This window comes from Cnephaeus nilssonii (genome assembly GCF_951640355.1).
Source record: "Cnephaeus nilssonii genome assembly, chromosome: 10".
Lineage (NCBI taxonomy): Eukaryota > Metazoa > Chordata > Mammalia > Chiroptera > Vespertilionidae > Cnephaeus > Cnephaeus nilssonii.
The window spans coordinates 47,227,531-47,249,244 of record NC_137081.1 but is presented as its reverse complement, the minus strand read 5'-3'; the positions used below and the strand labels follow the sequence as shown (position 1 = coordinate 47,249,244).

The window sequence follows — 21,714 nt, the reverse complement described above, 5'->3', positions numbered from 1 at the left end:
GCTGCAGCGGCGGGGGCCAAGGCAGAGGCATTTAGGGGTGGTCAGGCAGGCAGGCAGAGTGGTTAGGGGTGATCAGGTAGGCAGGCAGGCGAGCGGTTAGGAGCCAGCAGTCCCAGATTGCGAGGGATGTCCGAGCCTAATATGCTAAGTGCTGACCATTCTTTTGACCATTGGACCAGTCACTGTGACGTGCACTGACAACCAGGGGGCAGATGCTCCGACCTGTAGGTTAGCTTGCTGCTGGGGTCCAGCCAGTGAGGACTGGGCAAGACTGCCGGACACGCCCTGGAGCCCTCCCGCGGTCCCTCCCCGGCCCGGATGGTGCACCAGTGGGGTCCCTCGGCCTGGCCTGCAGGGATCAGGCTGAAACCGGCTCTCTGACATCCCCCGAGGGGTCCCAGATTGCGAGAGTGTGCAGGCCAGGCCAAGGGACCACGCCGGTGTGCGAATTTGTGCACTGGGCCTCTACTGTTGAATAAAAGTGGCAAGAGTGGTCATCTTTATCTCATTCTGATCTTAGAGGGAAAGCTTTCAGCTTTTTACCATTCAGTATCCCATAGCTGTGGGTTTGTTACATATGGCCTTTATTATACTGAGGCATATTCTCTCTGTACCCACTGTGTTGAGAGTCTTTACCATAAATGGATATTGAATGATCTTAACCTTTATTAAAGGTGATTCAGCAGTATTTCTTAGTAACAATATCCAAATTTTGGGTCCTTTTTTCTGTAAAAAAATTTTTAAACTCTCCTTGATATTCCAAAATGTAGCTATAACATTTTTCCCAGATTTGAGTTTTCTCGCTAGAATTTTTTATTGATGTGAAGATCATTTGAAAGACTATGAACATGTGAATGGGGAAATATTTCTTGTTATCCATCTTTCACCTTTGGTATTCAGTGAATTTTGTTTCAAATTTCACTTGCTTAGTTTTCATTCTAATGCAAGATTGGAAGGCAAGCTGCTCTTTGCACTAAGTGATGCTGTGGCAGAGATTAAGTTAAAGAGTACCTCTTTATGCTCAGAATAATATGTACCCTTTGAGCTCAGAAGTAAAATAAATAGTATGGCTTTGGCAGCACAGATACTAAAATTGGAATGATACAGAGAAGATTATATACAAAGATAATGCACAAATTTGTGAAGCATTCCTTATTTTCAATTCTTAAGAGGGGGGGCAATATAAAAAAATTCTATCTGGATTCTTCTCTTGCTTTTTAGGTAAGTTTCATTTTTTTGTTTAAACAAAGAAATTTGCCTTTTCCAAAAAAACATAAAGGACAAATGTAAATGGAAAGAAAGGGGGTTGATAGAGTAATTGGAGTTTATAGCAAGGGATTGAAAATTAGAAATATTTTAATATAAAAAGATGTAGAGCCCCAGCTGGGTGGCTTGATTGGTTGGAGTGTGGTCCCATACACAAAAAGCTTACGGGTTCCATTCCTGGTCAAGTCATGTGTCTGGGTTGTAGGTTCCATCCTTGGTCAGGGCGCACATACATACAGAAGACCACTGATCAATATTTCTGTCTCATGATGTTTCTCTGTACCTTCCTCTCTAAAATCAATAAACATATCCTGTGGTGAGGTGATTTAAAAAAAAAAAAAAAACTTTAAAAAGACGGGGAAGGAAATTGCTTAATATTTGATTCTTCTTTTAATCTGACTTTTACCTAAATTTTGCTGGTACTAAAGAGCACATGACATGGACATAAGACATGAAGAGGAGTGGAAATAATTTTGGGGGGTAGTTTATAAGTAATGTAATTGAAAACTTTGCTTCTCTGTAGATGAGAGTTTTGCTGTTAAACACAACAAAGAATTTCTCTTATCAATGGCCAACAGAGGGAAGGATACAAATGGTTCTCAGTTTTTCATGTAAGTATTTATGATCTGATAGCTGAAAATATTTCTCTTGGTGTGTCATTTTTCTGTGTGCCTGCCCTTGATCCCTAATAAATAGAGGAGGGCCCCATAAGGGGTGGGCATTTTTAAAGAAGGGAGAACAAGGAATTGTTGAAGAAGGGAATATTATGGGAGTTGAATTGTACTAAAGTTTTCAAATGATGAAAACTTGTCAAGAAGACAGGACCCAGTTTGAAGGGGTGGTGTTTCCACTGGCCATCTTTAGGACAATTTGACCATCAAAAAGTATTGGATTGTCAAATAAAACAAGTCTAGGAGTCCATAGGTATAAAAAATTAGTGAATAATGGGAAACACAAAAGCTGTCCCTTAGTAGAATATCAACTCATTATTGTAAAAGGAATGATGCAGTAGAAAAATCACTATATTTGCAGTCATCTCAATAATTGATTAAGGAAAGATTTAGGTGGTAAATTTAGTGGGCATATATATTTTTAAAAACTATATTTTTTTCTTTTTAAATAAATATTTATTGATTTCAGACAGGAAGGGAGAGGGAGGGAGGGAGGAAGGGAGGGAGGGAGGGAGGGAGGGAAATAATGATTGATCAGCTGCCTCCTGCACGCCCACACTGGGGATTGAGGCCCCAACCTGGGCATGTGCCCTGACCAGGAATCGAACTGTGACCTCCTGGTTCATGGGTCAACGCTCAACCACTGAGCCATGCTGGCTGGTCTAGAGGGCATATTTAACAAGGAATAGGATATTTACAGAGTATCTCTCCATAAATTACATAATTACAAAAAGTAAAATAAAATCAGTCCTCATTAAGATTCTGTATATGTGAATTTACCTACTCACTAAAATATATTTGTAACCCCAAAGCTAATACTGCTGATGTTTTGTAATTCTGACTATAAAAAAATTGTGACCCAGAGCTCTTGTTAGTAATATGTATTTTTTATCATGTCCTATGGGAACAGATCTGCTCTCCCTTTCAAGAGCCTTAAACTCTCCTGCTCTGAGAAGAACTAAGTCCATCAGCACCATGTGTATTCTAGTGCTTTTCCATTCCATATTTGTAACTCTTCTTCAACAGTGAAACACCTGGCTTCCATTTATCTTCAAAATTTCTACTCGATGAATCTTAAAAAAAAACAAAAAACCATCCTATATCACTGAAAATAGCCTATTATCTAGAGTTCACTATTTATGTATAGCTACTTTTTCTTTAGACATAGAGTATGTAGTTAAAATACCATGTTTAAAAGTTACTTGGATTAGTATTTTTTTGGTGTGAATTTTATGTGGTTTTATGACTCAAAACATGTTAGGGACATTTGTTTCTGATTACATTTCCTTTAGTTCTCTTCTCCTTCTCCCCATGTTGTTTTGTTTTGTTCTGGGTTTGTGTGTGTGTGTGTGTGTGTGTGTGTGTGTGTGTGTGTGTGTGTGTTTTTCTTTTCATTTTTAAAGTTTGTAAAACATTAACATGATTCCAAACGTTAAAATTAAAATTCTGTTGAGGTATCACTCTCTCCTAACTCTTCACTCCATTCCCATTTTTTCACCCCATATCCAGCTATCCATGCTAGTAACCAACCTCATTAGTTCCTGGTTTATATTCCTACATTTCTTTCTGCAAACATAAACACAGATACATATATATTTTCTTATTTTCCCTTTTTTTCTTGTGCAGTAGGTAGTATATTTATAATATTTGCTCTTTTCACTTAACAATATGTCCTGGAAATCACTCCAGATCAGTTCATAAATATGAACTGATCCTATCTCATTCTTTTTTTGCAGCTGCATAATACTCTCTTATGTGTATACAGGGTGGTAGAAAAGTAGGTTTACAGTTGTTTATATGGAAAGTAATACAATAATTAATAAACAGTAATACAGGAATAAACTGTTTCATATACTCACAACTGTAAACCTACTTTTGTCCCACACCATAGGGTTTCTGATGTTTTTTATTTATTTTTTTTAAATATTTTTTATCGACTTCAGAGAGGAAGGGAAAGAGAGAGAGAGATAGAAACATCAGTGATGAGAGGGAATCATTGATCAGCTGCCTCCTGCACTCACACACCCCGCCACCCACTGGGGATTGAGCCTACAACCCGGGCATGTGTCCTTGACCAGAATCGAACCCTGACATCCTGGTTCATAGGTTGGCGCTCAACCACTGAGCCACCCTGGCCGGGCCTGATTTTTAATATTTTTTCTCCCAACAAAAACAACTTTATTGTGTTTTTTGTAGAAAAGTTAGACCACACAGCCCTACCCATTTTGGCTCTCCCTTCCTCTCTGAAATCAATAAAAATATATTTAAAAAAAGAAGAAAGAAAGAAAGAAAGAAAGAAAGAAAGAAAGAAAGAAAGAAAGAAAGAAAGAAAAGTTAGTCCATACAAATGAAAAGAAAACAATCCCATCCCCAGAGCATCTTTCTAATAAAAACGTATGTAGAGTGAGTGTTGTATATATACTGTTATAATCAATTTTCAAATATAATAAAAATCTCTTTTCACATCACTAAATATTAACATTTTAATAGCTACATGTTAGTACATTGTTTGAATGTACAGTGCTTTATTTATATAATTAACCTATATATATATTTTATTCTCACCTGAGGATATGTATTGATTTGAGAGAGAGAGAAACATCAATGTGAGAAAGAAATACCGATTGGTTGCCTCCTGTTTGTGTATCAACCAGGGATGGAAACCGCAACCTAGGTATGTGCCCTGAATTGAACCTGTAACCTTTTTGGTGAACGGGACAATGCTCCAACCCACTGAGTCAACCTGGCCGGGTAATTAACCTAATTTTTTTAAAAAATATATTTTATTGATTCTTTACAGAGAGGAAGAGAGAGTTAGAAATATGGATGAGAGAGAAGCATCGACCAGCTGCCTCCTGCACAACCCCCACTGGGGATGTGTCTGCAACCAAGGTACATGCCCTTGACCGGAATCGAACCTGGGACCCTTCAGTCCGCAGGCTGACGCTCTATCCACTGAGCCAAACCGGTTTTGGCAAATTAACCTACATTGTTGTGCCTATTATTTGATGCATTTTAATTATTTATTGTTTATACTTTGCTGCAAGTTTACTTACTGAAATGTTTTACACATTTTCTTAAAAATATATTTTTATTGAGGAAGGGAGAGGGAGAGATAGAAACATCAATGATGACAGAATCATTGATCGGCTACCTCCTGCATGCTTCCCACTGAGGATCAAGCCTGCCATCGGGCATGTGTCCTGAACTGGAATTGAACCTTGACCTAGTTTATGGTCCATGCTCAACCACTGAGCCACACTGGCTGGGCTGTTTTACACTTTTTTTTTTTTTTTTTTTTTACAGAGAGGAATAGAGAGTTAGAAACATCGATGAGAGAAACATTGATTAGCTGCCTCCTGCACATCCCCTACTGGGGATGTGCCCGCAACCAAGGTACATGCCCTTGACCAGAATCAAACCTGGGACCCTTCAGTCCGCAGGCCGACGCTCTATCCACTGAGCCAAACCAGTTAGGGCTGTTTTACACATTTTTAAGTTTTTCTTTGTATATTGCTGCATTGACTTCCAAAAAGATGTATAGTTTAGTATCAGCAGTAAGTGCCAATTTTATCAGATCCTTAACACTGGGCATGATAATTGATTTTCCTTTTTTAGATAAAATTCTTCTGTGCTAACCAAAATCTCTATTAAGTTCATAACATCTTTCAAGTATATTCACTGAATCTTCCCTCTAAGTGTTAATTTCATCTTACCTCTTTCCATGAGTCCCCGTTTTCAGTTCTTTTGGCTACATACCTAGGAGTCGGAACTGCTGGGTCATGTGGAAATTTGCGTTTAACTTTTTTTAAAAGACTTTTAAAATTGATTTTTAGAGAGAGAGGAAGGGAAAGAAAGAGAAGCATTAATGTGAGAGCACTAAACATTGATAGGCTTCCTCAACTTGGGCATGTGCCCTGACTGGAAATCAAACAAGCAACCTTTTGGTGCACGGGACAAGCAACTGAGCCCCATCAGCCAGAGCACTTTTAGCTTTTTGAGAAGCCATCAGAATGTTTTTCACAGTGGTTACATCATTTTATGTTTCTACCAGCACTGTTATAAGAGTTCCCATTTTTCCATATTTCTCACCAACAACCTTTTTCACCAGTCTGAGAATGACCATGAAAATAACTATGAAATTGCTTTAGGGATTACAAATAAATTCTAGTGAGCAAGTAAACTTGCAAATATGAAATCTGTGGAGTGAGGATTAACTGTATCTAGATGCAGATTATACACACACACACACACACACACACACACACACACACACACGCCTGCACATTGAATATAACATAATAAAAACTAAGTATGCACCTAGGTTTTTACATTTCTAGGTGCTTTTAGCAAGTTCAAGTAAGCATAGCTATTAACAGTGAGGAAATAATGGGTTATTAGTTTTAAAAGTAAGGTGGACTTTTAAAAATAAATGTATATGTTAGATTTTTTTTTTAGTAGTATTGTATGTGCTTTAACCAATGGTTAACTTTTTTTTCCCCCAGATATATTTTTATTGATTTCAGAGAGGAAAGGAGAGGGAGAGAGAGAGATAGAAACATCAATGATGAGAGAGAATCATTGATCTGCTGCCCTCTGCACACCCCCTACTGTGAATCGAGCCCACTACCTGGGCATGTGCCCTTGACTGGAATCTAACCTGGGACCCTTCAGTCCATAGGTCAATGCTCTATCCACTGAGCAAAACCAGCTAGGGCTAACTATTAGTTAACTTAAATGGTATTTCTACTTCCAAAATTCTAATGTCTTTTTTGATAAGATTTTTAAAAAATAATAAATCTTATACAATGCCCATCCTAGTGTGTCCTACTAGCTACTCAAGTAGCAGCCTTCTTTTAACCACAAAGCTTTTAAGGCTGATATGGAAAAAGAAAGGATTTTAAAAATATATTTTAGTCACAAAAAAGGAATTTTTTCTTTCTTGGAGTTTTATCCAAAGTTTTTTTTTTTTAAATATATTTTATTGATTTTTTCCAGAGAGGAAGAGAGAGGGATAGAGAGTTAGAAACATTGATGAGAGAGAATCATCGATCAGCTGCCTCTTGCACACCCCCTACTGGGGATGTGCCCGCAACCAAGGTACATGCCCTTGACCGGAATCAAACCTGGGACCCTTGAGTCCGCAGGCCGACGCTCTATCCACTGAGCCAAACCGGTTTCGGCTTATCCAAAGTTTTAATCAAGATCTCTCTTCAACATGAAGTTTACTTTATGACAGGGGTAACAAACTCAAAAAGCTACAGGTCTTAAATAATATAAGTAAAGACTACTGGGACAAGGAACCAAACTATTAATTCCTGTATTAAAGAAGGCAGGGATTCTCGGTCTGGCCAACTATTAAAATGTGCCGGGTTCTACATCTTCCCGGTTTTCAGAAGGTCTAAAATCTGGATTTTTATGTAAAAGCATCCAAAATTTTAAACGTTGACAGGTAATTTAACAATTTATAAACACTGTATGTTTCTGTTCAGGTTCAACAGGAAATGTATGAGAGCCATCAGAATATGATCTGTGATTTAACTATTTAAAATGTTAAGATTAAAAATACTATTGTTAAACCATTAACTAGTGGAATGGTTTCACAAATTTTGATATGTCCATATAGTAGAACAATATACAACCGTGAATATTCAGTAAGAACCCAGTCACATGCAAAAAACATGGATGGATAGAAATAACACCAAAATGTTAACTTTAAATACATGGAAGTTTTCAGCAATGTGTAGGTATTACTTTTATAATCAGAACAAGTTTTTGAAAATTCATTATGTGGAAAGCACATTGCATTCCATTCTCCTTAAGGTTAATGTAATAAGTATTATGTTAAGATGTATGATTTGTTTGTACAACTTTGTTTCCAATGCAGTTATTTTCTTTTCCTTTGTAGAGATGCTAACTTTGTTTTTCTCTGACTTTGTTTTTATTCTTCTGTCTGATGATTTCCAAAAGAACAACAAAACCAACTCCTCATTTAGATGGGTAAATATTTTAATAATTTTATAACCTACTTTAAATTAATATTAAAATAAGAAGCTTTTATTTAATCACTTTTATGTGACTCTTTAGGCATCATGTTGTTTTTGGGCAAGTGATTTCTGGTCAAGAAGTTGTGAGGGAGATAGAAAATCAGAAAACAGATGCAGCTAGCAAACCATTTGCTGAGGTGCGGATACTCAGTTGTGGAGAGCTAATTCCCAAATCTAAAGGTAAGAAAAAATAAATATTTCTGATAATTCTTATGCATACAAAACAGCAGACACTCTAAATAGTTGGCATAAGGTTTACATTAAAGTGGATATAAATATTTGGATTTTGAGTTTTGAATATATTTTTGTTTTTTAAATGTCATTTTTTTAAAACATGTTTTGTTTTATTTCATACATTGTTCATTTACCACAGAACAACTTACTTTTTCTTATTATTAGTTTGCAGTAATTTGTCCTGCTTCCACCTTTTTTTGGGGGGGAGGGGAGCTTTAAAAAAATTTAGTTGTCTAGGTAGCGTGGAAAATAATTATGTTCTAGGGAAAGAAAGAGTGGAAAAAAGATGACAATTGAGGAGAATAACATAGACTAAGAAAATTTAGAGGAATAAATTATTTCCCCTTCATGTACTGCTTAGATTCAGAAGTATCTGGCTTGTTTGAAAAACTTCTTTTATTTAGTCCAGGATAATTAAAGTTACCATGACTAATAGTTTGATATATTATCTGAAATGGTAAGAACTTTAAGTAAATATTTTAAGTCTTTATATTACATATCAAATATGTAACTGCTACCATTTATTACAGATGATTGAGTCTGACACTCTAAAAATAGTGGAATTACCTTCAAATTTGTGTAGAAAGCGATAAAATGTTGAACTGACTATTCTTACTAGTCTAGGAACCAATAACATCAATACTTAGTTTTTCATGGTTAACAAAGGCAAGAGTCATCTATAATCTTTTCTGATCTTCACAAAAGTTCTATAATATTTCCCCTATTTTACAGATGAAGATATATGTACCACATCAGGGAACTATGCCTCAAACCCAAGTTAGTTTGCTGGCTCCAAATCTAGAGCTCTTTCTGTTATGTCACTAAATCATTAGTCTAACATTCCTTTCAGAATTGACTTAAGTAGAACATTCTGTTCTCAAGTTTTAGGTATACTGAGTTCCTCTGTAACATTTAGAAATACGTACATTTTGCCTGGCTGGCGTCGCTTAGTGGTTGAGTGTTGATCTATGAACCAGGAAATTAAGGTTCAGTTCCTGGTCAGGGTACATGCTCAGGTTGTGGGCTTGGTCCCCAGTGAGGGCCGTGCAGGAGGCAGCTGATCAGTGATTCTCTCTCATCATTGATGTTTCTCTCTCTCTCCCCCCTCTTTCCCCCCTCTCTGAAATCATATCTATAAAAGAAATACGCACAATTTGTTTTGTTTTAATTTTGAAAGACCCAATATGGTCATAGAGAAGGCTTATTTTTTATTTTCTGTCTCTGCGCTTAATTTTGATTCTGATAGATTCCTTTCTTTTTTTGTCATATCAGATATGTACCTCATAAACCATTTCAGGAATATATGCTGCAGCTCATAATAGGACTGTGTATATAACTTCTTGGTGTTCATGAGTCTGCCTACCTATCTTGATTTACAAACAACAGGTATAATGCATGCCTGTGTTCATGAAGATTCAGTAAATAATGAGGTGTTGGCCCACCTGGCGTGGCTCAGTGATTGAGTGTTGACCTGTGAACCAGGAAGTCACGATTCAATTCCCAATCAGGGCACATTCCTGGGTTGTGGGCTTGATCCCCAGTGTGGGGCTTGCAGGAGGCAGCCAGTCAATGATTCTCTCTCATAATTGATGTTTCTACCTCTCCCTCTCCCTTTTCCTCTGAATTCAATAAAAGTAGAAAAAGAAAAAGAATGAGGTGTTGCCCTGGCTTGTGTGTCTCAGTTGGCTAGAACATCATCCCATGCACCGAAGGGTTGAGGGCACATACCCAGGTTGTGGGTTCAATCCTGGTTGGGGTGTGTCCAGGAGGCAACCCACTGATGTATCTCTCTCACATTGATGTTTTTTTCTCTCTCTAGAATCAATGAAAAGCATATCCTTGAGTAAGGGTTTAAATAAAAGAATAGTTGTTGAGTATCTTTAATTTAAAAATTTTTTAAACTTTTAATTATAGCTGACATACAATTACTATATGAGTTTTCGGAATACAGCATGGTGATTAGACATTTACATACCTTATACATTGTTTAAAAAGAAAAAATTAATAAGCCATCTGTATTATTTGCAAATTTTAGACCCTGAACCTACTTATACTTAATCCTTGAGAGTGTCACCTGTACAATTGGAATATTTTGGTTTTAAGATTATTTTTCCCCATATCATCTAGGAAATCTTCATCTTTTATTCTATACTAACTATAGTTTTTTCTTCTCCTTTCATTTTGTAGTCTTTAAGGTCTCTGTGCCAGGATCTATTTTCTGCTTATAAAAGTTAAGACTGCTGTGTGGAATATTTAGAGATTGAAGTAATTTTTAAAAGGTTACATTTTAAATCATAAACCGTAATCATAGATTCTCTATTAACTGTTACAACAGTTTTTTGTGGGGATTTTTGGGTATTAAAGGATCAGTGTTTGAATATTTGCTGAAAGGAAGAGAAAATGAATGATTGTCTTCACTCTTTATATATTATTTGTGCTCTTATAATGTCTTTTCACTTGAAGAGATAAATGCTAATTTTGCCCATGATGTTGTGGCCAGGAAGTTGTACTGAAAGTTGATGTAGCATCTTAGTGTGTGTTCCTCGATCTCATGTTAAGGTAGCAAACTTTGCCCTTACCAGTTTCAGCAGTTGGGGAAGATTAATGTCTCCCCATAGTTCCTGAAGAGGTTAGATTTGTTTCCAACCATGCCTGCGCTATTCTGGATAACACTGTGGAAAGAGGAAAATACCATTATGTTTGAGTGCACAGTTTGGCACGTGTTAGTCTACAGTCCTTCAGTTACCATTTAGAACATTGGTCAGAATGGATTTTGTCATGCATCTATATAATCTTTTTTTTTTTTAATATATTTTATTGATTTCTTACAGAGAGGAAGGGAGAGGGATAGAGAGCTAGAAACATCGATGAGAGAGAAACATCGATCAGCTGCCTCCTGCACACTCCCTACTGGGGATGTGCCGCAACCAAGGTACGTGCCCTTGACCGGAATCGAACCTGGGACCCTTGAGTCCGCAGGCCGACGCTCTATCCACTGAGCCAAACCGGTTTCGGCATATATAATCTTTTTTTTTAAGGCAGAGCTGTATCTTACATACAATTTATAAATTTCATGGCCTCCTTACAATTTTAAATTGTGAATATTCAAAAAGCTTTGTGCAACACTGTGGTGTTCACCATCATTACATTTAAAACCTTGTTTGAGAGATTTATACCCCAGTTTAAAAAGAAATAAATACAGAATCTTTTTTTTTTCTTTTTCTAACTTCATGAAAGAAAACAAAAAGACTTCTGAAGAAATCTGACTGTCTGGGCCCACCTGTAAATGGTCTTGGTGAGTCTGGGCAATCTTCTGGGGCCTTTCTCCCTTTGCTGTTGCAAGATTGGAAATTCTGCTTTTTGTGGCTATTTGAATGTGCTTGAGAAGGTTCAGAGTCAGAAGAACCTTCAACAGATGCTGAGGTGGAAACTAGAGACTAATAAAAAGTACATCCCTGTAGAGGCTTTCAGGGGGCATAGTAGTGGAGGATAGAACACAGAGCTCCAGAAAATGAAACTACTATCTTGATTAAGGTATTTCCTGTTTTTTTGGACCTGGCATGACCTCAGGTTATATTGGTCTTTTCAGAGTTCACTTCAGTTGTTGTTAAGAGAGGTCTGTCCACCATGGCCATGCAACAAGAAACAGAGTCATTGCTACATTGCAGAGTACACCGAAACACAAGTTCTGAATTATGAATTATGGCAACATTGCAATAAATAAATAGTTATATGAGCAGAAATTTTGCATATATGTGGCAGGAAACACATTGCTTGGCAGTACAGAAAGAAGAATACAGTACAGGAAGCAGCTGGTGAATCTTGCACTGAGGAGACAGTGGAGAACACCAGAGAGACTATGGTGACAGGGTTCCATTTCGATGTCCTTACCCAGGAATTAAGAGCTGTGATGATGGTCTTTTACTGGAAAACAGTGGGATGTTAAATTTAGAAATGCTTGAAAGAGGAGACAGTAATGTGGAATAAAAATATCTAAAGGAGACCTATTTTACGAATAGTTTTCTTTATTTCAAAATTTATTTTGATGATGGTCTAGACACTAGAGATTTTCATCAACATAAAGGTTTCATTTGAAGTTCATTGTGTCTATAGATCTCAAATAAACAGGAAAGGTATCATTTTCTGTCTTTTTTTCTTTATTGCATTTATTGTGGTTACTTTAGTAAATTAAATTATATATGGTTCAGGCAGTATTTTCTTACCTTAGGTTTTTACAAGTAAAATGTTCTAGAGTTTGGTTGTTGTTAGTAAAGTCAATACCTATGTCTTAAGGATTTTTATTCTTGTAAAAGATACTTTGAAATCGATTTTGTGCAAGTCGTTAAGCAGGAGGTAGGGTTTTTTGGAGGAAGGAATGGAAACAATTGTTGTACTTGAAAGTTTAAAATTTTCTATTTTTAGCCCTAGCCCGGTAGTTCAGTTGGTTGGAGCATTGTCCTGTACATCAAAAAGGTTACAGGTTTACCCAGCCAGCATGGCTCAGTGGTTGAGTGTCTTGACCTATGAACCGAGAAATCACGGTTCGATTCCAGGTCAGGGCACATGCTTGGGTTGCAGGCCCTCAGTGGGGGGGCGTGGAGGAGGCAGCTGATCAGTGATTCTCTCTCATCATTGATGTTTCTCTCTTTCCCTCTTTTTTCCTCTCTGAAATCAATACAAATATATTTTTTTTAAAAAGAGAAGTTAAAAAAAAAAGGTTCAAGGTTCGATTCCTAGTCAAGGCACATAACTAGGTTGAGGGTTTGTCAGGAGGTAACTGATCGATGTTTCTCCCTTCCTTTCTCTCTTTAAAAAACACAAACAAACATATCCTTGGGTGAGGATAAAAATAAATTCTACTTTTAAATTTAACATTTATTTGGTTCAAAATTTAGAAAGCATAAAAGGATAGTTGGTAAAAGTCTTCCATCTCTGCCCATCAGTTCCCATTCCCATATTTTGTATATCATTTTACATGTATGCAAATGTTGACTGTAAAGATACATTTCTAGAAATGGAATTAAAAGATTATACAAGTCATGCATTTGTAATTTTGGTAGACATTGCCACTAGAATAAAAGGAAATATAAGGAAAGAGAGATGGAAACATCAATGATAAGAGAGAATCACTGATTAGCTTCCTCCTGCACACGCTCTACTGGGGCTCAAGCACACAACCCGGGTAAGTGCCCTTGACCGGAATCCAACCGGGGACCCTTCAGTCCAAAGGCTGATGCTCTATCCACTGAGCCAAACCAGCTAGGGCTAATAATAGGTTTTTAAAAAGCTAATTTTAATTCACATTTCTCTAAAATGTCTGTCAGCCTTTCTTACAAAGTTGTTTATATTTATTTTTATATTAAGTGATTACAGGCAGTCCTCAAGTTATGTTGAACTCAACGTACGTCGTTTCGTGGTTACATCACCATCTCCCATTTATTTATAAAAAAAAAAGTTCTGTCATTTCGACATATGTACATATGTGCTTTATGTTTTTTATTATTTATTTACCACAAGTAAAAGTCGGGAATTGTTATCTTTTAAATTTTACTGTTTCACTTCATTACTGCTGTGTATGTGCTCCATGTGAGTGACGTGGGTGCTTATGGGAAAATCACCTTATGTCGCGCTGTAGGAACCTGTCTCTGACGTAACCCAAGGACCTACTGTATTCCCTTGCCTCCTTTTCTTCCTTAATTTCATTCAGGCCCTTTGGCAGGAAGGTCAATGGTCCAGAAAACAAACAGAGGTAGAACTTCCTTGCTTGGGCACTGTTGGGGTAGCCCACCACTGCACCACCAGTGAAACCAGCCCTGATAGCCTGGGTTGTAATCAGCTCCAACTGCTCCGAATTCTCAGGGTATAGCTGCAGAACAGCTCAGGCTCCACAGACCAGCAAAGAATAAAGAGGAGGAAAAAAGCAGTACAGGCACTTGGCAGGAATGTCAGACTTCTTATTAGCATTACAGAGTCACTAAACAGTAGAAATGCTGATAAAACCATCACAGGAGCCCGGTTTGAAGGGAATGCCCTGCCCCTCGCCCCCAAGAAGTAGGTCTCCTTGTGCTTCTCGGTCCAGAGCCTCATCCAGCATGGCAAGGCTGATGTTGATGCCCACCCAATTGTGCCCCTCGTCAGAGAGATAATCTCCACTCAGCCCAGTACTGCAGCCAGTATCCAACAGGAAACGGCTTCTCATCAGGCCGATCAAGGAGCTCCAATGCTTGTCCAATCATTTTGGTTTGCGTATCAATCATCCTAGAGTTGTGCATGTATTCCCAAGCTTCATTCTTGTGGTAAAACAGCTCTGCCGGTCCACCATGATCTGGTCTTCATCCAAGACACACCGTAGCCTCGCCGTGTGTGTGTGTGTGTGTGTGTGTGTGTGTGTGTGTGTGTGTGTGTGTGTTTTGTGTACCCACTGGTATTTCTGAGTAGCAGGCTTTTCCATCATGAAGTCTAGGATATATTGGAGGCAAATTGAAAACTACCATGTCATCCTCAAGAGATTCCTGGCTGCTCTGCCTTTTTTCTACCTTTCAGAGTTTTTTTCTTTGTTTTTTTGTTTTTAAATCCTTACCTGAGAATATTTTTCCATTGGTTTTTAGAGAGAGTGGAAGGAAGGGGGAGAGACAGAGAGAGAGAAACTTTGATGTGAGAGAAACCCATCAATTGGTTGCCTCCTACATGCGCCTCAACCAGGGACAGGGATCAAGCCTGCAACTGAGGTACTTGCTCTTGACTGGAATTGAACCTGGGACCCATTAGTCCAAGGGCGGAGGCTCTATCCACTGAGCCAAACTGGCTAGGGCTATGTTTGTTTTTTATATTATGTCTAGGGTTTCTACTTACACAGGGTGGGGCCAAAGTAGGTTTACAGTTGTGAGTATACAAACAGACTTTATTTTTGTATTATTTATTTATTATTGCGTATTTTCCATTCAAACAACTCAACCTATTTTGCCACACTCTCTAATGTTAGGGAGGGATGGATCTATTTCATCTTGTTCAGAATTGCTCCATTCCTTTCTGTAGTTCTACAAAGCATTTCCACTCTACTTGTGTACTTTTTGACCATGTAAAAATCATCTCTTAAAATACAGACTATACTCATCCTTAAATTATACCTATAAAGGACTTTGTTCAATGCTTAGCAGTTTGTAAGTACTCTGCAGATATTTTCACTACTTTTTCCTGACCCTATTTCTAATCCTAATATAATCAATTCTGTACTACTTGTTTTGAAATCATAGATTTGTTCCATTTGATTTATGTACTAGAGGCCCAGTGCATGAATTCATGCACGGGTGGGGTCCAGCCGCTCAGGCCCTGATTGGGGCCAGATCAGGGCCAGGCCGGCCCCCGATTGGGGTGGGGGTGGGGGTAGGGGGCGATTGGGGGCGGGGCCAGATGTGGGGAGGGGGAGGGGCCAGGGTAGGTTGGCTGGCCAGCCCCACCCCCAATTGGTGTGTGGGGGGGCGATCAGGGGCAGAGCTGCCTGAGTGGAGGGGCCACATGCTGATGGGGTGGTGAGGGCTGATTGTGGGTGGGGCCGGCAAGGGGGAGGGGCTGCAGGCCAATGGTGGGGGCCCATTGGGGGCAGGGCCAGCCAGGGGGAGGGGCTGCAGGAGGTGGCTGGCCGGCCCCACCCCCCAGTCGGGCTGGTTTGCTGGCTTCAGTGGGCATCACAGCGACTGGTCATTCTGGTTGTTCCAGCGTTCTGGTTGCTGGCTTTGTATGTATATAGATTATAAAACAATTTGAATTTAGCGATTTCACCTTTGCCTCTGTCTGTTTGATCCTGTCTATAACAAACACTGAGTGCAAAAAGTCATACCCAGCTGAACAGCTTCATAGGAATACACAAAACTCACACATGCACACACCTCAAACATCTGCTAAGCTGCCTCAGTTCACCACCTGTGTTATTAAGCATAATCTGCTAAAACTTTCCATCTGATTTCAGATCACTCTTCTACTACTTTACAGTAACTCACTAGCTGCAGCCCTTCTCATGTTCACTTCCACAAGAAAACCCCAGATCTTTTTCAAAGTAAAGTGCCTTGTTTATTGTCATATTTATATAATTTTTAACCATTTAACATGTGTAAAGCTGTTGCAATTTTAGTAGTTTTCTATCTTTTTTAAAAAAATGTGTCTCTGAAGTTTTTGAATTTTCTACCCCAACACTATTTTCCCCATAAGCCATGTGGTTTTATTGTATGGTTTTCCATAGCACAGAGATTTATAGGAATACATATGTTGTGTTACAAAATGGACTGTAGTTCTACAAAGCATTTCCACTCTACTTGTGTACTTTTTGACCATACTGCTAAATTCGTATACAATTAGTCAGAGTTTCTAGAAAAATGTATTAAGTGTCTATTTCCCGATGCTATTTGCTATTGAATTCACACTTGTTGATTGTATTTTCCAAATAGATTGTCTTGTAAAGTTCCCTATGGAACTTCTCCATATATTCTACAGTTCTTCCTCTCCGTGTCTTGGCCTCATTTTGTGTATATGTCTAATACTAATCAGTTAAACATAGTTGTCGATTTGAGACGGATAATATTTCAGTCAGAATCACGTGCCTAGATAATATTTTTCAATTTAGGTTAACACAGATTTTGAAACTAAAGCAACATTCTGTTAATACAATGTAGTTTAATACTGGTGTTGTATGTCTCTAATTTTTGCCTTTTTACTCATCTATTTTTTACTACTGCTTTTCCCCCAATCAGATTCTTTTTTATTCTGAACAGATACCTAGGAAAAGGACATGTACTAGTAAATTAAATTAAATTTTGCACATAAAACAATACTGAAAATATGAAAGGGGGGAACTTTTTCAACTTTTGCACTTTCTAAACCCTCTTTCAAGGCATTTTTTCTAAAACACAGTATATTTTCCTTTTATAGTTGATGTCATATGATACTCAGGCAGATGATCCTGTATAATAAAGCTGTAATATGCAAATCAACCATCACACCCTCACAAGATGGCTGCCTACGACCAGGCCAGCAGGGGGGTTAGTGAGGGACAACCAAACGACTGAACAAGCAGGCTGTGTGGGGTGACCAGGCCGGCGGGGCCGGGGAGGGGGGTCAGTTGGGGGTGACCAGGCCGGCAGGGGGGCAGTTGGGGGCAACCAGGCCAGCAGAGAGGTGCAGTTAGGGGCGACCAGGCCGGCAGAGGGGTGCAGTTGGGGACGACCAGGTCGGCAGGAGGGGGCAGTTGGGGGCAACCAGATCAGCGGGGGGGGGGGGGGGGGGCAGTTAGGAGCGACCAAGCCAGCAGGGAGGGAGCAGTTGGGGGCAACCTGGCCGGCAGCTGGGGGCAGTTAGGGGCGATCAGGCCGACACACAGAGGCAGTGAGGGGCAATCAGGCCGGCAGTTGGGGGGCAGTTAGGGATGACCAGGCAGGCAGGCAGGCAGGCAGGTGAGTGATTAGGAGCCAGAGGTCCAGGATTGTGAGAGGGATGTCTGACTGCCGGTTTAGGCCCGATCCCTAAACCGGCAGTCAGACATCACACAAGGGGTCCCAGATTGGATAGGGTGCAGGCTTGGCTGAGGGCCGAATTTCGTGCACAGGGCCTCTAGTATTACCATAAAAATAGTTATAATCTCACCCTGGCCTGTGAGGCTTGGTTGGTTGGAGTGTCTCCCATGCACCGGAAGGGCTTGGGTTCGATTTCTGGTCAGGGCACATGATGGGGTTGCTGGTTCCAGCCCTGGTCGGGGCACCTATGGGAGGCAACCAATTGATAATCTTTCTCTCCCCCCTCCTTCCTTCTCTCCCTTCCTCTCTCCCCCTCTGTCCCTCCTTCTCCCTTTCCCTCTCTCTCCCCTTTCCTTCCTCTCTAAGATCAATATAAAAAAACTGGAGGCCCAATGCACAAAATTTGTGCAAGAGTAGGCCTTCCTTCCCCCGGCTGCCAGCACCGGCTTCCCTCTGGCACCCGGGTCCCGAGCGTCCCTCGCAGCCCCGGCTTCATCCAGAAGGACATCCAGTCTAATTAGCATATTACACTTTTATTATTATAGATAGCCCTTAGTTTGGCTCAGTGGATAGAGCGTCGACCTGTGGACTAAAGGGTCTCAGGTTTGATTCCGATCAAGGGCACATGCCCAGGTTGTGGGCTTGATCCCCAGTGGGGGGTGTGCAGAAGGCAGCCAATCAATGATTCTTTCTCATCATTGATGTTTCTATCTTTCCCTCTTCCTTCCTCTCTGAAATTAATAAAAATATATTTTTAAAAATAGTTATAATCTCTTTTTGGCCTTCCCTATTACTGTGATATCTTGCTTCACACAGATGTTTCCTTGAAAAGTGATATGTAAACTAAAAAATCGTGTTTGAAATATGTTTAATACATTTGGTGGGGAGAATGGGCTTGCTTTTTAAAGAAACAAATCACAGTATATTTCTCTTGGGAAGAATCTCAATGCAAAATAAATATAAAAGTTAGAACTGGTGAAGAAAGCTTTGTTAACCATGGGGTAAAGCATTACTATATTTTGTCAAGTAATTTTAACAGCTATATTTTGTGCTTATGTGTACTATTTTTATTTTGCTTTCATATTATGTGGTCCCAGATATTTTTATTTAAAGTTATACATATTCACTATCAATTTATTTTCTTTCTTAGATTTGAGTTTGATTCCCTTCTCCACACACACACAATATCCCTCAGGTTTTTAGTATGTATAAGTAGATTTTTCAGGTTCTACATTTCTGTATGCTCACTCAGCCTCACCAGCAACAGTGGTCTTGGGTTCAGATTAACCATTGAACTCATGGGATAAGATAGCTCACACGGCCGTAAGTTTATTTACTTTAAGAGATGATACAGGACAGAAAACAGCATGGCTTGCACAGCAGTAGCATAGTGGAGATCTCATAAATTCCAGGCGGAGCTTGCATATGTCCCAGGCATCTCACACTTGATATGTTTATTGTCCTGAGGAACACAGTTGGTGAGGAAGCCATTACCTCTGGGGTCACGTCAGCTTTTTAACCTTATCCCCATTCTTCAGTGCAGCAGCATGTGAGTGATACTAGAAAAGCTGTCTTGACAGTGAACTACAAGTCCTTAACCAAGTATATAATAACTTTAGCCAGAGTCTCACGTATCTCACAAAAATGTAGAACACTCCTATAAATTTTGAGTTAAGAGTTTCAAGATTGATTTGGCCAAGTGTCAAAACCTTAGGTGTTCCTGAGGCTAAAGGAAAGGTTATAAACCAGCTGTAACAAAACACCATGTTATTTACCCAGCTTCAACAATTAATTTCTGGCCAGTCTCTTTTTACCTATACCTGACCAGTTCTCCATTTTCTGTTATCTTGAAGCAAATTCTGGGCATAACATTTTATTGATAATTATTTAATTATTTCTAAAAGATACTCTAAAAAATAACCAATACATGCCCAGCCAGCATGGCTCAGTGGTTGAGCGTCAATTTATGAACCGAGAGGTCATGGTTCTACTCCTGGTCAGGGCACATGCCCAGGTTGTGGGCTCGATCCCCAGTATGGTGCGTGCAGGAGGCAGCTATTTTTTTAAAAAAATATATATTTTATTGATTTTTTACAGAGAGGAAGGGAGAGGGATAGAGAGTTAGAAACATCGATGAGAGAGAAACATCGATCAGCTGCCTCCTGCACACCTCCTACTGGGGATGTGCCCGCAACCAAGGTACATGCCCTTGACCGGAATCGAACTTGGGACCTTTCAGTCCGCAGGCCCACGCTCTATCCACTGAGCCAAACCGGTTTTGGCGGGAGGCAGCTATTTAATGATTCTCTCTCATCATTGATGTTTCTCTTTCTCTTTTCCTTTCCCTTCCTCTCTGAAATCAATAAAAATAAAAAACCAATACCATAATAATATGAACACGTAAAAATACACCATATATTTCTGAATATAAAAAATTCTGACTGTTTCAATTTCTGATTGTCTCATTAATGTTAATTTTTTAATATTTGAATCCAAATAAAGTTCAAACATTGGGGTTGATCTTACAAGTTTTTTTGTTTTTAATAGATTCCAACACCATCTCCCTATATATTTCCTTGAGATTTATTTGTTGAGCTGCCTCGGTCATTTGTCCTATAGTGTTTCCCATTATTGTACATGCTGGATTTTACTGATTGCACCCGCATGTTATGTAATGTATTCTTTTGTACTTCTATTTCCTATTAGCTTTGTGGTTGTAGAAAATTGATCAGATTCAGTTTTTTTGTTTTTGTTTTTTTAATGTTTTGATAGGACCACCAAGAGTCGCACAGGATAGGTTGTCTTTGTTCTCTGCAGCAGCCATTGGTGATCAATGTGCCTTATTCGTTGTAAAATGATGATACGCAAACTCTGATCCCTACATTTATTACTGGAATACTTTTGATAAATAGCATCTTCCCTTCATTTACTATTTAGTTAAGCAGTGGTACAGTTTTAATAGAAAAAGCAGTATAAATACTTTGTATTTTATTTACCGGTATCATTGTTAACTAGCTAGAGGCTTGATGCATGAATTTATGCACGGGTGGGGATCAGGTCTGAGGCTGGCTGGTTCCAGGGGAGGTTGGTGGGCCGGCCGGTGAGGGAAGGGGCCGCGAGATTGGCTGTCAGAGTGCACTGACCACCACGGGGCAGCTCCTGCATTGAGCGTCTGCCCCCTGGTGGTCAGTGCGCGTCATAGTGACCGGTCGATCAGTCATTCAGTCGTTTGGTTGTTTGGTCACTTAGGCTTTTATATATATAGATGGGTTCTAATGTAGTTGATGTGTTCCAGTTTATTGTAGTTACCCATATAACAATGGTGTCCCATCTTTGGCTTGAATTCACTCTTTAAGTCCATAGTTTGAATTAGAATACTTTTAGATAAGTCAAGCTCTATGCAGTTTGTCATATCTTTCACCAATTCCTGTTGTATTATACCAGGTTAACTTCACTTATTTATGTTAGTTGACTAGTCCTTAAAGCAGGCGTCCTCAAACTACGGCCCGCAGGCCACATGCGGGTGTTTTTGCCGTTTTGTTTTTTTACTTCAAAATAAGATATGTGCAGTGTGCATAGGAATTTGTTCATAGTTTTTTTTTAAACTATAGTCCGGCCCTCCAACGGTCTGAGGGACAGTGAACTGGCCCCCTGTTTAAAAAGTTTGAGGACCCCTGCCTTAAAGCATCTGATTTTTGGGACCCTTTTTTAAATTATTACTTAAACCAAAGTAAGATTTTAATTTGAAGAATTTTTTTTGTAGAGATCTCAAAAATATAGTTATTAATTATTGTCAAATGACCATCCTCTATTGTAAGTCTACTCTTCTGGTCTCCACTGAATTGTTATATTCTCTTTTCATAGTAACCTATTTGTGTTAGTACTTTCAAATGGCTAAATTTCTTAATCATTAGGGGAATGCTAAGGCATGGAAACATAAGTCCATGCTAATGAAATCATGTTTCTTATCTTTCCACATTCATGCAAAGTATT

At 39.1% G+C, this 21,714-nt stretch overlaps 1 protein-coding gene and 1 pseudogene across 5 annotated transcripts in view; one reads left to right on the top strand and one right to left on the bottom strand.

Moving 5' to 3' along the window:
* PPIG (peptidylprolyl isomerase G) overlaps positions 1-21,714 on the top strand; it is a 44,046-nt gene that overhangs the window by 14,261 nt on the left and 8,071 nt on the right. For all 4 annotated transcript variants that reach the window (XM_079782586.1, XM_079782585.1, XM_079782587.1 and 1 more), the window contains 3 exons: positions 1,790-1,877; positions 7,908-7,937; positions 8,025-8,164. In XM_079782586.1, the coding sequence (XP_079638712.1) occupies positions 1,790-1,877; positions 7,908-7,937; positions 8,025-8,164 (258 nt within the window). The remainder of the gene's footprint in view (positions 1-1,789; positions 1,878-7,907; positions 7,938-8,024; positions 8,165-21,714) is intronic.
* On the bottom strand, positions 13,013-16,234 carry LOC307106506 (18S rRNA (guanine-N(7))-methyltransferase-like; annotated as a pseudogene). The gene is made up of 2 exons: positions 16,206-16,234; positions 13,013-14,548 (listed from the first exon to the last, which is right to left on the bottom strand). The product of its transcript is annotated as an 18S rRNA (guanine-N(7))-methyltransferase-like (transcript).